Below are 14,629 nucleotides of genomic sequence, written 5' to 3'. Positions count from 1 at the left end.
CCTAGAGACGGTGACAACCCTGATGCACACCAGTCCCAAGACTGACGACCCTGAGCCCATGCAACTCGGGACTGCACGGCCGCGGCTCACCCCCAAGGAAAAAGCATGGCACCGCTAACAGAATCTCCGCCTGTACTGTGGAGGGACAGGGCACTTCTCCTCCAGCTGCCCCGCCAAGCGCACCCAGCCCAGTACTGTGCCACCGCCGCCAGTAAAAGACCAGCACCAAGTCTGAATGGACCCCCCCGACTTGGGGCACCAAGCTGGGTCACCTGAACCCTACATTACCGGCCAGGGCCCATTCCTCGTACCGGTCACACTCGGCTTGCCGGACGGGCACTGGCTGTTTGTCTACGCCATGGTCGACTCCGAGGCCGCCCGCTGCTTCATCGACGTGGCCTTTGTAAAGCAACACCAGATCCTGGTGCAGGACAAAGACACCCTGACCCTGGTCAAAGCCATAGATGGGCGCCTCCTCCCCTCTGGTCTGGTGTCCCAGGAGACCTACCCGGTCACGCTCCAGATCCAACACCATCACGAGCAAGTACAATTTGATGTTGCCCGCATGCCCCGCTTTCCCCTCATTCTGGGATTCTCCTGGCTCGTAAAGCACAACCCTCTTGTGGACTGGGAACAGGGAAAGCTGAGCTTCAAGGACCCTTGTCCTCACCAGGCCCAATCGACCACCCTGGCCGCCGCCGCCCCGGCTGCTGGTCCTCTACTTCCCCTGGCTTACACAGACTTTGCCAATGTCTTTGGGGAAAAGGGGGCAGACCAGCTCCCCCTACACCAGTCTTATGCCAGCACCATCAATTTGGTACCAGGGGCACCCCTGCCTATGGGGCGGCTCTACCCCATGTCCGAACCGGAGCTAGCAGCCCTGCGGGACTTCCTCGCCAAAAACCTGGAATGGGGTTTCATCCAGCCATCCACGTCCCCGCTGTCCGCCCCTGTTCTCTTTGTCAAGAAGAAAGGCGGCGAGCTCCGGCCCTGCAATGATTACCGGGCCCTGAACAAAATCACCATCCGGGACTGCTACCCTTTGCCACTGATTCCAGAACTATTGGGTCGCCTTAAGGGGGCCCAGGTCTATACCAAGCTGGACCCCTGGTGCGTGTACAACTTGGTGTGTATCCGTGCAGGAGACGAATGGAAGACGGCTTGTGGGATCCGCTATGGCCAGTATGAGTATCTTGTGATGCCCTTCGGCCTGACCAACGCCCCCGCTGTCTTCCAAAGGCTGATGAATGACATCTTCCACGACCTGCTCGACCGCTTTGAGATCATTTATTTAGATGACATTTTAATTTATTCCCAAAGCCCCACCTAGCACGCAGGGCACATTTGCCAGATCCTGCAATGCCTGTGCAAAGCATGGTCTCTACGCCAAGCTAAAGAAGTGTGCCTTCGACTTAACAGCAGTTGAGTTCCTTGGCCACATCGTCTCATCCCATAGAACTCGGATGGACCCGAACAAAGTCAAGGCAGTCCTGACCTGGCAGACGCCACAGAACCGCAAGGATGTATGGCAGTTCCTTGGCTTTTTCAATTATTACCTCCAGTTTATCCCTGCCTATGCCGACATAACCATGCCTCTGACCCAGCTCCTCTGGCTCAAAGAGCCATTTCACTGGACTCCAAAGGCAGACCATGCCTTCACCACCCTGAAAACCTGCTTCACCACCGAGTTGCTCCTGCGTTACCCAGACCTGCAGCTGCCATTCACAGTAGAGACCAACGCCTTCAGTGCGGCCCTCAGCGCAGTGCTATCCCAGTGGGAGGATCCCTCCCAGCTGCTACAACCCTGCGCTTACTACTCGTGGCAGCTAACGCCCACAGAGTGCAACTACACCATCTGGGAGCGGGAACTCCTGGCCATCAAGACCGCCTTCGAGGTTTGGAGGCATCACCTTGAAGGGGCCCGCCACCCCGTCCAGGTCCTGACTGACCACCGGAACCTGGAGCATCTACAGACTGCTCGATGCCTCACCCAGCGTCAGATCCGGTGGTCCCTCTTCTTTTCCTGGTTTGACTTCTGAATCACCTACACCCCTCAAGCCAGAACCAGAAAGTGGACGCCCTCTCCCGAAAACCGGAGTACACTGTGCCTCTAACAGAAGAGACCCCAACTGGGCTCATCCTTGCACCCTTGGTCTTTGCTGCCACCACGACTTGCCCGACCTTGGCTGCAGACATCCAGGCCAGAAAGGCCCAAGGCCCCTGGGCTCAGCAACGCCTCCTGGAATGCTTGGATCATCAGTACCGACCTCAGAGTCTGATGACAAGGAGTGCTCAGAAAGTACTGGAGTAAAAGCTCGCCTGGGTGACCGTAGTGATACCGATGAGCGCGCTTGCACTTCCTCCATCCTCTCTAAGTGTCTCTCGGGAGGGATCGACGCCGATGCCGATGCACGATGCTTGGAATGATGTGAAACCCTCGAGAGATGAGAGGCTTCCAACCGCTGATCCCATTCGGGGAAGTCACGTGGAGGGTACCACTGGTATGGTGGTTACGGGTAACCATAAGAGCAGGGCCACTGACATTGATCCCACAGAGGAAGTGGCGGGAAACGTCGAACCATAGTGGTTGGTTCAAACTCTCTCCGTCCCATAGTCGGTGCAAGAGCTGCCAGGGGTTTGTTCGGTGCCGAAGCCTTGAACTCCGATATCGAACCACTGTCGCTCCGACGACGCGATCCCGATCTCAATGAATGCATGCGCTGGATCAGGTCTATCTCCTGCTCAGATCCCGACAGGCAGATCGGTTGCGAACTTCTGCTTCTTGACACTGAAGGACTTCTTGGACGTGGAGATGTCAGGATCTTCCGGAGTGGAGCAGCTTGCGTCGATACTGAAGCATCCCGAGAAGGAGAAGGAGTGAGGGAGAGTCTGTTCTTTCACTTCTCCTTCGACATCTTCAAGAGGGACTATCGGGTCCCCAAATCATCCCGACGTTTCTTGGCCGGAATCACCACTAACCCTTCAGAGGGTCGTTTCATGGGGCGGCCTCGTCCGGTCAGCATATATATATATATATATTAACAACAATACCTATCTATAACCATTTAACTATTTAACTACTACTAAGAAAACAACAAACGGGCTATATAACAAGCAGAAATATCCAAAGGATTACAGTACTGACCGGTGCAAACGAAAGGCGATCCTCTCAGCATGGCGGTCAAAAAGGAACTGGCGGGATCCTCACACTAGCTCCAGTGAGCATGCATACTGGGATGCCTGCGCATGCTCACTGGTGCTGAGCACGAAAAAATCCCGCGCTTTTTAAGTACTGATTCGGGGGGATCGATGCAGGCGCTATATCCCATGAGTGTGAAGCACAGAGACCACGAAGAAGATCTTGTATAATCAACCCTTAATCCCCTGATGATAGCTCTCAATACAACTGTGTCTTCAAAGAGAGTTCATGACTTTCCTCTTCTCTTAGGGTTGCCAGGACTGTGCTGGAAAATACATGGATACTTTGGGGGGTGGGATCCAGGAGAGGGTGAGGTGTGGGGAGGGGAGGGGCCTCAGCTGGCCTCATTTTGGGCAGGAGCTCGCAGGAGTGGAGCTCCTGAACCTCTAACATTTATGGTGCTCTTTCTTTCTTACCACCCTCCCCTGAATTATTTGCTTCTGGGCTCCATTGTTCAAGCCCCCTGTGAAAATTTTGCTGAACTATAAGATCTGACAAACTTTCTAATATTTTTCCCCACAAAAAAATGGGAAGATAACCAAAACATATGAAGCAGACAGATAGAACTCTTCATCATGCCACTGAGGCCACATCGGAGAAAGTAATTTAAAAAGTCTGATGGGAGTGAGGTTTTATTATGACAATTATAATTCAAGAAGCATTTTAAAGTAGATGATATAATTTAGTACACCTTCTGGTGATGTCATATGCAAATGAGTTGTGTTAATGAGTTCCAGCACCTTTTTCTATGAAACGACCCCTGCCGACATGGCATAATGCCATAGAATCCACCTTTCAAAGCAGCCATTTTTCCCAGGGGAGCTGATCTCTGCCAGCTGGAGATCAGGTGTAAAAGTGGAAGATAGTCCCCATCTGGAGGCTTGCAAGCTAACCCTGGGAGGGACTGTGACACGAAGGTCAAGAACAAAAAAGCCTGATGCTATATTGTTTTATACTCTAATAGGTTCCCTGCAATATTAGTTGTTTTTTTATTTTTAGGTAATTTTATTTTGATTAGATAGGGGGGAGGGGGTTATCATATTTACTTATTTATTTAATTGGTTTTTATTTAGCTCAATAGATATATAAAAGTTAAACCTTTGAGCTTCTATCTTTGTACTTCTACCACTGCAGACTGTAGTGCATTATTATGTCAAACTTTATGTACATTGTATTTGGAAGTTGAATTTCTTCAATAAAACTGTTTTAAAACAAAAACAAAAAAGTCAAAAGCAGGGCTTTTTTTGTAGCAAGAACTCCTTTGCATATTAGGCTATGCAACCCTGATGTAGCCAATCCTCGAAGAGCTTACAGTAGACCCTGTAAAAAGAGCCCTGTAAGCTCTTGGAGGATTGGTTACACCAGAGGGGTGTAGCCTAATATGCAAAGGAGTTCCCGCTACAGAAAAAGCCCTGGCCAAAAGGCTGTCACAATCACACTGGGAGGTCAAAATGGCTCTGGAAAGGGCTACCCCCATCCCCTGTCACATGTCCCAGATGGAAGGAGGACTGACCCAGGTTGGGCAAATGGGTATCACAACTCAGTAGGTCTAGCGTGGTTGGACTCAGGTGGGGGGAGTCAGGAAAGGTCGCCCCATAGGCAATCATTTCATTGGGATTTTTCCTAGTTGCCACATTGGCCAATCTATCCCAGCTTCTTCTCTGTTCTTAATTATCCCAGGAATGGAAGTTGTCTTATATTATTAGTGAATCCACCTCAGTGGCATCTGCACTGATTGGTAGTGGTAGTGGTTCTCAAAGATCTTTCCCAATACCCAGTACCTCTTTCTTGAGGCCTTTTAAGATGGAGATTAAACTGTGTGCCTTCTGCATGCAAAGCAAACATTCTGTTACTAAGACGCCTGCTGTTATCTGCACAGTCCCATCTTGGCAGTAATTCTGACCAGCTTGCTTGAAAACTGCTTTCACTATCAGTAATGAATTGGCAACACTATTACCATTTTCACACACAGCTTACCTCGCAGTCACAATCCTGTTCTGTCCGCAGCGTCTGTTGGATTTCCCACCATCTGCGCCGGAGTTACAGGAAGTGCCGCAGCTGTTGCGTAGCAAATGTAAACTGGGTTTTAGCGGTTTACGTTTGCTATGCAAAAGCTGCGGCACTTCCTGTAACTTCGGGGCAGATGGTGGGAAATCCAATAGATGCTGTGGAGGGAACAGGATTGTGACTGCGAGGTAAGCTGTGTGTGAAAACGGTCTTTAAGTCTATAACTACAGCTCTTGTGTTACGTAAGGCTGAACAGCTTTTTTAAAAAAAGCTTTCCTTGAAGATTTCATAAACTGTGTCAACATTAAAAATGCCATGAAGTGTGCATTCACTGTAATATGTTCTAAGGTCTGGATCCTGATTTGCCTTATTTTTTTCAACAAGATCTCTCACAATAGCCAGCAATAATGCATGGGATTAAGTATGCTGTTAAAACAATACTGAAAATGAATATATTTAATCTCTGGATGTTTTAAATTGTCCTAAAGACAAAGCTCACATTGTAAATCATGGAGCATCTGCCAATTCCAGATCTATTTCATAAACTTTAGTCAGGGTGATCTTATGTGTTACACTGAGAAAAACCTGACTTTGAATGTAGAGTTTGGATCCAACAGGCTGCTGTAGCTGGGAAGGGTTCTTGACAGTTATATCTGTGTGATGGTGACTGGTTTCGCACCCTCCACTTTTAAGGTATGTAATTTGTCCCTCCTGTACAATCATGGTATAAGTTTTCTCCCCCTACTTAAGTATAAGTTTTCTCCCCCTACTTTCCCCCTGCTTACGTTTGCTCCTGAATTATTAAGCCTGTGAGGAAGCATAAGAGGACAGTTATTCAGTAGTGAAGGCAAGCAATTTTCTGCATGCTTAGAGGCTACTTCTCCTTGAGGATTCAACCCTAGTTTTGAAAACAAACTTCTGATCTAAGCCCTGGTGAGGTCTTGGCACAACCTGAGTAATTAATTCTAGGGATGCGCAAATTTTAAACCAGTATTTTTACTGGTTTGGATCTACTGGGCTAAAAAAAGAAGGGATTTTTTAAAAATTCCTAATATTTTTGGAAATCCTGAATTTTTGGGTGTCCAATAGGCCTGAGAAGAAAAATACAAGTTAAAAAAAACAGTCAGCCTGATCCTGGGGCTGGCTTGGATTCTCTTATAGCCCAGTTTAACCCAGGCTGCAGGAGAAGCCGGCTCTGGTTTCTCCTGTGCTGCAGGAAGCAGATCACTCCCCACAGTGCAGAGATCTTGACTGGATGGGCTTTTCCTGCAGCCTGTTTAAACCAAGTTACAGGAGAAGCCAGCTCCAGGATCTACTGTGCTGTGGGAAGCAGATTACTCCCTGAGGCACATAGGGTGTTTTCGCACTCACCTTCAGCCGGCGCCGCGACCCTCTTGACGACGGAGGATCTGTGCTGATTTCCCACACGAAGCGCTGGAGCAACCAGAAGAGCCGCCAATTTCCGGCGCGAAGCCCGCTCAAGCGTTTTCCTGCTTCCTGGCGATTTGCGTTTGAGCGGGCTTCGCGCCGGAAATTGGCGGCTCTTCTGGTTGCTCCAGCGCTTCGTGTGGGAAATCAGCACAGATCCTCCGTCGTCAAGAGGGTCGCGGCGCCGGCTGAAGGTGAGTGCGAAAACACCCATAGATCTTGACTGGGTGGGCTTCTCCTGCAGCCCAGCTGCGTGAGAAGCCAGCCCCAAGCCAAGCCAGTAGGAACAGTCTGCTCTCTGCTGGCACAGCTGTCCTCAGGCTGACTTCTGCAGTCCCTTTAAAGTTTAAAATGTAAAGGGATAGCAGTAGAAGCCTTGACAAACAGCCAAGTGTCAGTCACTAGAAAGCCCCTCGTGGCACAAGTTTCTGGGCATTGTCTAGGTAAGTGTGTTCCCTTTACAGGAGAATATCCTAAAGAAGTGTTGTGTAGAGAGCTTGCCCAGAGAAATCTGGGTTCAAATCCCTCCTCATCCATGAAGTTTGCAGAGTGGTCTTCTTTTCTGCCTAACCTTTGAGAGCTATAATGAAGGTAAAATAAGTCTCCTGTTCACTTTAGAGGAAAAAATATACTAATTAGAACGATATGGTCATTGGTGTATGAGGCAGAGGACCAGAATTATCTGTTTTAAATGCTGATCCCTTTATATGTTTAAATACTGTAATTTTGTTGGATCTATCACTGGAAGCCGCCCTGAGCCACTTGTGGGAAGGGCGGGATATAAATCCCAAATAAATAAATAAATTAGGACAAAGTTCAAATCCTAACTCAGTTCAAGAATGATGCTTCAAAGCCCTTTGCAAGTGGTTTGCAGTGACACAGGTGTTTTAGTGGGATTTTTCGCAGCAGAGCAGTGGGTGGTCTTAGATTGTGGCAAGAGACAATTCCTTGCCATACACCCAGAATTCAGCTCTTCTTTAGGGACAAGCCTGTTTCCATAATTATTGCCCACAGTTTTCTAGGCTGAAGAACTATTTCTTACTCCCAGTTAAGATTTTCTCCTCTCCCTAGTTCCCTCCTTGCTTTCTCTTTTTTATTATAGCAAAATGAAGAACCTTTAAGAAATATTTAAAAACCCCTCAGAACCTTCACCTATTCTGTAATGTATTCCCACACATTTGCCATGAGACAAATAAAGCCTCTAGTAATGATTACTTGAAAATTCTAGCCCAGCCCTTCTGCTGACACATCGTTTTCATAGCTATGGTTCACAGCGTTGATCTTGAGAAAGAGAAACAGAAAAAAGCATGCTCTGACAGTTTTAGAAAAGCAGAAAGTAAATTCTCCATTGGGTTGGGAAGGGCTGAATGATACTGTCATGGTTCAGGAAGAGGTGGAAGGACAGAGATTACAACCCTGAGCAAACAAAGGAACTGTTCCCAAGCTTCTAAGGGAGCAATGAAGAAATTATGCCAGATCATTATACTCTTGTTTTTGAACAATGCAGGTATTATTAATAAGCTGAGAACAGTTTTCTCTGAAGAGCCTAACAGAGCAGTCCTAAATACTATCTACCTAAATAGAATTATACCATCTTTAAATGGTTCAAGAAGAGTTTAATTCTGAGTAGGATTGTACTGTTGATAGTCAACCACTATTCTCTAAAATTATGGGCTCATTTTAAATTGTGCTTAATAACTGGCATGTAATGGCGTTTATGAGTACCCAGCTTGCTGTTGGCGTTAAGTGTGTAGTCTCTTGAGACTCGAAGGAATAAAGTCTGCACACGGCTGCTGTTAGGCAAACTATATACACTATTTATTTACACAGACTAACAAAGTGCTCCGCATATACAACCACCATCCACCCACCACACGTAGCACTGGGCTACATTACATTTATACAGTTCAGCACAGTTCATTATCCAATCAGCTTAGTGCTGAGTCATTATACTCTTCCCCCTTACATTATCCTAGCTGATGCTCACCTATGAAGCTCACTACGTGACTTTGGGTCAATCTTTTTCATTCTGTCTTACTAACCTCACAGGGTTGTTACAAGGCTAAAATGAGAAAAAAGAGAATTGGGAATGCTGCTCTGAGCTCCTTGGGGGAAGGGTGGGATACAAATACATAGGATAGCTCCAACTAAACACTAAACCTAATTAAAAACTACAAACATTCAGTGTTTGTTTTTGCCTCCTCCACGGGACGGTTGATGGCTGATGCAATAGGGTATAGTGATCGGGGAGAAGATTCAGCCCCCTATTGGGCCATAAAGTTACCTGGGGAACTTAGAGCCAGTCCCTGTCTGTCAGTCTGGACTACACTATAGGGTTGTGATGGCTACAGAATGGGATAGCCCCATATACACTGCCCTGACTCAGTGGAACAAAGGCAAGATACAAATGTGGTGGATAACTACACATTTGGATCCCTCTAGATGTGTTCAAACTGGCAGAAGGTGTGAAGAAGCGCTTGTGGGAACTACTTGTGTCTGTTCAAACAAAAGACAGGTGAGAGAAAGCAAGTGTAGAAGTTCATATTTGTAGTGGCTATGCTCAGGTGAACCACTGCAAAGAATAAACAAACAAACAAAAAGGAGTCCTATCAATTCTATGGTGCTAAGGGTTGAACTAGTCCAGGTACTAGGAGTTCTATGATCAAATCTTCAAGTCTTTTTAAGAATTCAATGATCAGCTTGAGGGGGGGCAATTCTGAGTAGGACCCACAGAGTAAGAGGTTTGTGGGTTTATGTTTTCCCCCTGTTTTCAGCCTGAAACACCCTCAGAAAACCACTCTTTTCCCATGGGGGAAACATATAGACACTCGTCTCTGTCTTTGGATTATGAGTTTTGTGTTGGATTTTGGATAAATGTGGGTGTTATGGGCAAATCATGACATGACTATAAACAGAAGACAGAGAACCATAATTCAAGATTTTGCAGTATTCACATGATCTTTAGTCTGACATCCCAAACAAAGACATTTTGCAACACTCCTTAGGGACATAACACAATCCAGACTGGTCAGTAATACACCCACAGACCCATTCATCTAGGGAGTCAGAAGATGAAAAAGGTTATTTCAACTAGCAATTTGCTCAATGCTTTTTGCAAGCCCTGGCAGGAAGTGGATTTGAATGCTTTAAAATTACTACAGACACAAACAAAGCTAGTCCTCACCTCTCCCTTAGGCAGTATTTTCTGTTCATCCAGTTTAAAGGAAGTACCTATCCTTCTTCGCACAACGGGGGGCTCTTCCCCAGGGTCCAGAGGATATTCTCTTGGCAGTTTTCCTGTAAGCTCCTGTAAACATATAAACATATACAAATGTTAGGTGCATGAAATACCTAGATAAGCAACTAAGGTGCCGAGGTAAGCAACAGTATTCTGTATATCATTTCTGTATCTGTTGCAGAAAAAAAATCAGTAACTTATCCTTTATATCTCTTTAAATCTTTTTTCCTGTCTCTTATCTTTTACTTTTTTTGTTTTGTTCTTATCTGTAGTTCAAAAACTTTCAAAAATTATATTACAAAAGAAAGATTTGTATTACTCCCACATTTCAATGTCAACACCTCTTTCCCTTCTCATGCGCAGCAAAAAGGTATAAAGAGTTACCACTCATTTTATAACTTAGGCTTTCGCTGGTTTCCCCAAGAGTCAAGGCTTACCCTATAGACGGAAAGGAAAGGGAAGGTCCCCTGTGCAACCACCAGTCGTTTCCGACTCTGGGGTGACGTTGCTTTCACAATGTTTTCACGACAGACTTTTTACGGGGTGGTTTGCCATTGCCTTCCCCAGTCTTTTTACACTTTCCCCCCAGCAAGCTGGGTACTCATTTTACCGACCTCAGAAGGATGGAAGGCTGGGTCAACCTTGGGCCGGTCATTGACAATGACTAGAGCATAGGAGTCATCAAGGTCTGGAACAGCTGGGGTTTGGAATACAGGGGCTCCCAAGTTCTAGAGTCAGATCTAACAAACAAGGATTGCAGACCAAGTGATCCAGCAAGGTTGTCTTTCCAGGCCCCAGCTTAAGTAAGGCTTGAATGTAACTGAACTGAGCTGTATTGCCAAAAGGTGCTGGAGTCCTTGGGACCAGCTTGCAAGGACTCATCCTCAATGCACTGCTGTACCTTGATGCTGCATGCAGCCAGTCAGGCACTTCACCTCCTTTGTGCCACTTCAACTTGGGCCCTCCACTGCCAGTGTAGACTGGAAGATGATCTTGGGCTGGGCATGAGTCCAGCATGGCAGAGGCCCAAAGACTATCTTGGGCTGGTGGAGAGGCTTTCAGTGCAGGTTCTGGAAAGGTGGCCTCTGGCGCTGAAGAGGTGTTGTCTGATCCTCCTCAGTCACTGACCTTGGAACCTCATTTAGAGATCATTGATTAGGCTGAATAGAATCATGATACTTCCCACCCCCACTGCTACAACTCTCCCCTTGGCCTCTGGGACTGACCTTTTCTGGGTGGTAGCTGTGCAAGCGCTGGAGGAGGACTTTAATTGAATGTGTTTTTTTTCTTGACTATTTGTCTGACCCAGGTACTGCACAGTATCACAGTGCCATCCAGAATTCAAGCTTCATGCCCTCATACTCCTTCACCTACATGAATGCATGAAGGCTGGCCTAGAAGATAGACATCTGATGGATACAGAATGTTCAGAACCAGTAACAACGATTGATAGAATGTGGGATGAATGTGCATAGATGAGAGCACCTGTAGGTGATAGGCTGTTGGACTAACTATCTTGACTATGGGAAATGTCCAAGGTAAAGATAATCCAGCTTGGTCTATAAGTATTGGGTATATAACCAGACACAGTCTCCTATTCACAGAAGCCTATTATGCGTGGGTGTTTCCCCTTACTTTCACTGTGCATGTATGTTAGGATTTCTTTGTAATTCTGCATTGATTGTCCTCCCTTCAGTGCTCAGTTCACATTCTAGTCGCGATTTCCCCAAGTTTTCTGGAAGTGTTCCTCTGGTAATTTCCCCCTTGTTTAGCTTCCAAATTTAAGGTAATCCAAAAGCATAAAGATTCCCTCAGACTTCCCCCCATCCTTTTCCTTAAAGGCCACTCCCTGACCACATTGAGGTCATTCTGCACTTTCTACTATCCTCCCCGCTTCATTCAGCACTCTGCCATTCATCTCGGTTTCCACCTGGAATCTTTGCAGACCAGCCGCAGCAGCAGCGCCAGCAGCAACCGGCTCTGTCGGTGGGCGTGCTGCTCTACTGCCTCCTCTTCATTCACAGCCAGGAAAGGCTGAGAGTGGGAAAATGTGTGGAAGAGCTGGGCATGCATGGAGTGGGACTGGGCTGAGCTAAGCCACCTCCCTTTCCTTCCTCACTGCTATCATGCCCACCCCATCTCCTCCTCTGATGATCTCAGTGAAGTGATGCTCCCCACCGCCTCCAAGGCACAGCAGCCTTCTCCTCCTCTTGGCATTTTTTCCTCCTCCTTGCCTCCACCATAGCAACCTGCTAGGATAGCCATCAGCCCCCACATCAGCTGGAGGGAGCCTGGAACTGCATCCCCTGAGAATCAGCTCCCCTGTTGGGCAACTGCCCTTAGACCATGGGATGACCTGGGACTCAGAGCTCTTCTGCTTCCACCAGAAAGACTCATTTCTCCAAGCCAAGGCCAAGCAACGTCCAGACTCCCTGGAGAGCGAACAAGAGAGCCCATGCAGTGCTCATGTCAGGATCCATGCAATGTCTCCTGTCATGCATGTATATAGTTGTGCTAAATTACTTGAATTACAAAAGTGACCAGTGCCAATTAAAATTTAAAAATAATGATGGATTATATACAGCAGCCAGGGTTAAAGAGCAATACTAGGAATTAATTCAGGGTTATTAATTAATTAATATTCTCCCTGTTAATTAAAAGAATGCACTTATTTATAAAGGGTAATTTCAAATCAGCAGATTGTTATGAAGACTTTTCCTATGTGGAATAAAGAATAAATGTATAATTTTACTAGACTGGTAGAGGCAGTATTTTTTTTTTAAAGTTACTACAGATTTTAAGGAACGGTCTGTCTAGATACTGGAGTACTAAGGACTCTAAATTCTTGCAAACAGCTTTTAAAACGGTGCTTAATGAGAGAAATATGCATTGCTTTTCTAGATTTGCTAAGCAGAACTCTGCAAAACTTAAAGCAGCTATTAGTAGAAAACAAACAATTTTAAGAGTTGCAACGTCCAAACTGGTGATAACAGTCTTATAAAGTATTTACTCATGCAATGAACTGAAACGTATGAAGACCACCAGCAAAAGGGCGGGAGAAGCAATCATAAAGACAACTATAGATCAATATTTATACATGTTCCTGGTATAGTTGGAATCTCACAGGCCACTGTGGAATTTGCTGCCAAAAGTGATAGTAGTGATACCCACGTGCATAGATGACTTTAAAAGAGAGCTAGATTTGTGGAGGGCAGCTCCATCAATGGCTACTAGCCAAGGTAAGTAAAGGGAGCCTCCATATTTAGAGGCCGAAAAACTCTGGATACCAAAGCTGGGAGGTAATATCAGAGGAAAGCCCTGACATCCAGGTTTTGTTTCTTGGCCCTCCAGTGTAACTGGTTGGCTATGGTGTGAAACGAGATGCTGGACTAAGTAGACAATGGGCCCAATCCAGCAGGGTTTTGGGGTTTTTTTTGGTATTTTTTATGTGCATGTGTGTGTGTGTGTGTGTTTGTGTACACCTGGAAATCATGGTGACCTCTGGGGACTGACCCCTATTGGGGGCATGGAGGATATTTAAAGAGGTGGCTGAATAAAGCCTGCCCCCCACCAGCTACCATCATAGCACATAAATCTGATGAAAGTCTCCTTGCAGCAGTTATGGATTTGATCTGGTTATTTAAGTACTGTTGAAGTGAAAAGTTGCCAGTCTGTACTTCGACAAAAACTGCCAAAACTGGAAATGACTCAATTCGTATTTGAATAGGCATTTTATTTCAGTGTTTAGAACCCAGATGCAAAACTCGAAAGGCAAAAGATACTTGTTCAAAATGCTTACTGTTCTAAGTGGTTCTTGTAAATGTTTGGGGGATTGCTGCTCCTTTAGTTTGAAAACAGGGACTTCATGAGATGGTTGGTACCTTTGCATGTAATCTATAGTTTTCTGCAAACTGGAACTGACAAAAGTTTTCCAAAGCCTCTCCCTGCCACCACCTACCGCTTCTCGGAGACAGAGCTTCTTGAGCTCCTCCAGGCGCTGGTGCAGCGTCTCCTCCAGAGCTTCTTGCCTGGACTTCAAGGCAGCCAGCATGTCCTTTTTGGCAGACTGAGAACTATCTGATTCTTGGGAGCCTGTCAGTAAATAAGGACACAATTAGGCCAGCTGAACATCACCTGCAGCATTAACCAGTTTGGGGGAGGCAGGTCTCTGGAAAAGGAACCAGACAAAGAAAAAAAAACACGGGTTAAGCAGTTTATGACAAGTCCTTAATGCTTATACTAACAAAAAAAGGTTGGGTCACTGAGTAAAGCAAGACGTTTTATAGGACAAATAAAACTCTTCCAGGATTATTAATCTCCCCTGCAACATTAGATCTGTACAAAGCTGAGAAAGCATCTCCATTACCATCCTGAGTTCCCGGCCTAGGCCCATTTTCCTGCTGACTCCCATCAAGTGTCCTTTCATCCCCCCTTACTGTCTCCATGCCCTCCTCTCTCCTCCCTCTGAGCCATTTTACCATCTGGTCACGAGTAACTTGTGTGTGTATGCAAATTTTGATTTTAGGAAACTCACTGTTAACTAATTTTGACAATGTTGGGTGTCATTTTACAAATAGGATTCTGGATAATGACGGCCGCATGGCAATGTGGAGTTCTTATTGGACGATAGTGGAAAACTGGCAGAATTGTAAGTACACAGCCGCAGATATTCTGTAGGTGAAACCTTCTCTTAATAATGCATCTCTCTGTTAGAAAAAGTTCCACTTGATATTTCTGTGCTGGTCATGCACTAGGAT

General features: G+C 46.1%; 1 protein-coding gene across 3 annotated transcripts in view; it reads right to left on the bottom strand.

The window, feature by feature from the left end:
- The window catches only part of FRMD4A (FERM domain containing 4A), a 449,437-nt gene that overhangs the window by 37,721 nt on the left and 397,087 nt on the right, over positions 1-14,629 (bottom strand). For all 3 annotated transcript variants that reach the window (XM_060258276.1, XM_060258274.1, XM_060258275.1), the window contains exons 15-16: positions 13,831-13,964; positions 9,819-9,941 (exon numbers count right to left, since the gene is read on the bottom strand). In XM_060258276.1, the coding sequence (XP_060114259.1) occupies positions 9,819-9,941; positions 13,831-13,964 (257 nt within the window). The remainder of the gene's footprint in view (positions 1-9,818; positions 9,942-13,830; positions 13,965-14,629) is intronic.

This window comes from Heteronotia binoei, chromosome 17 (genome assembly GCF_032191835.1).
Source record: "Heteronotia binoei isolate CCM8104 ecotype False Entrance Well chromosome 17, APGP_CSIRO_Hbin_v1, whole genome shotgun sequence".
In the NCBI taxonomy this organism is placed as follows: domain Eukaryota; kingdom Metazoa; phylum Chordata; class Lepidosauria; order Squamata; family Gekkonidae; genus Heteronotia; species Heteronotia binoei.
This window is presented reverse-complemented; position numbering and strand designations above follow the sequence as displayed.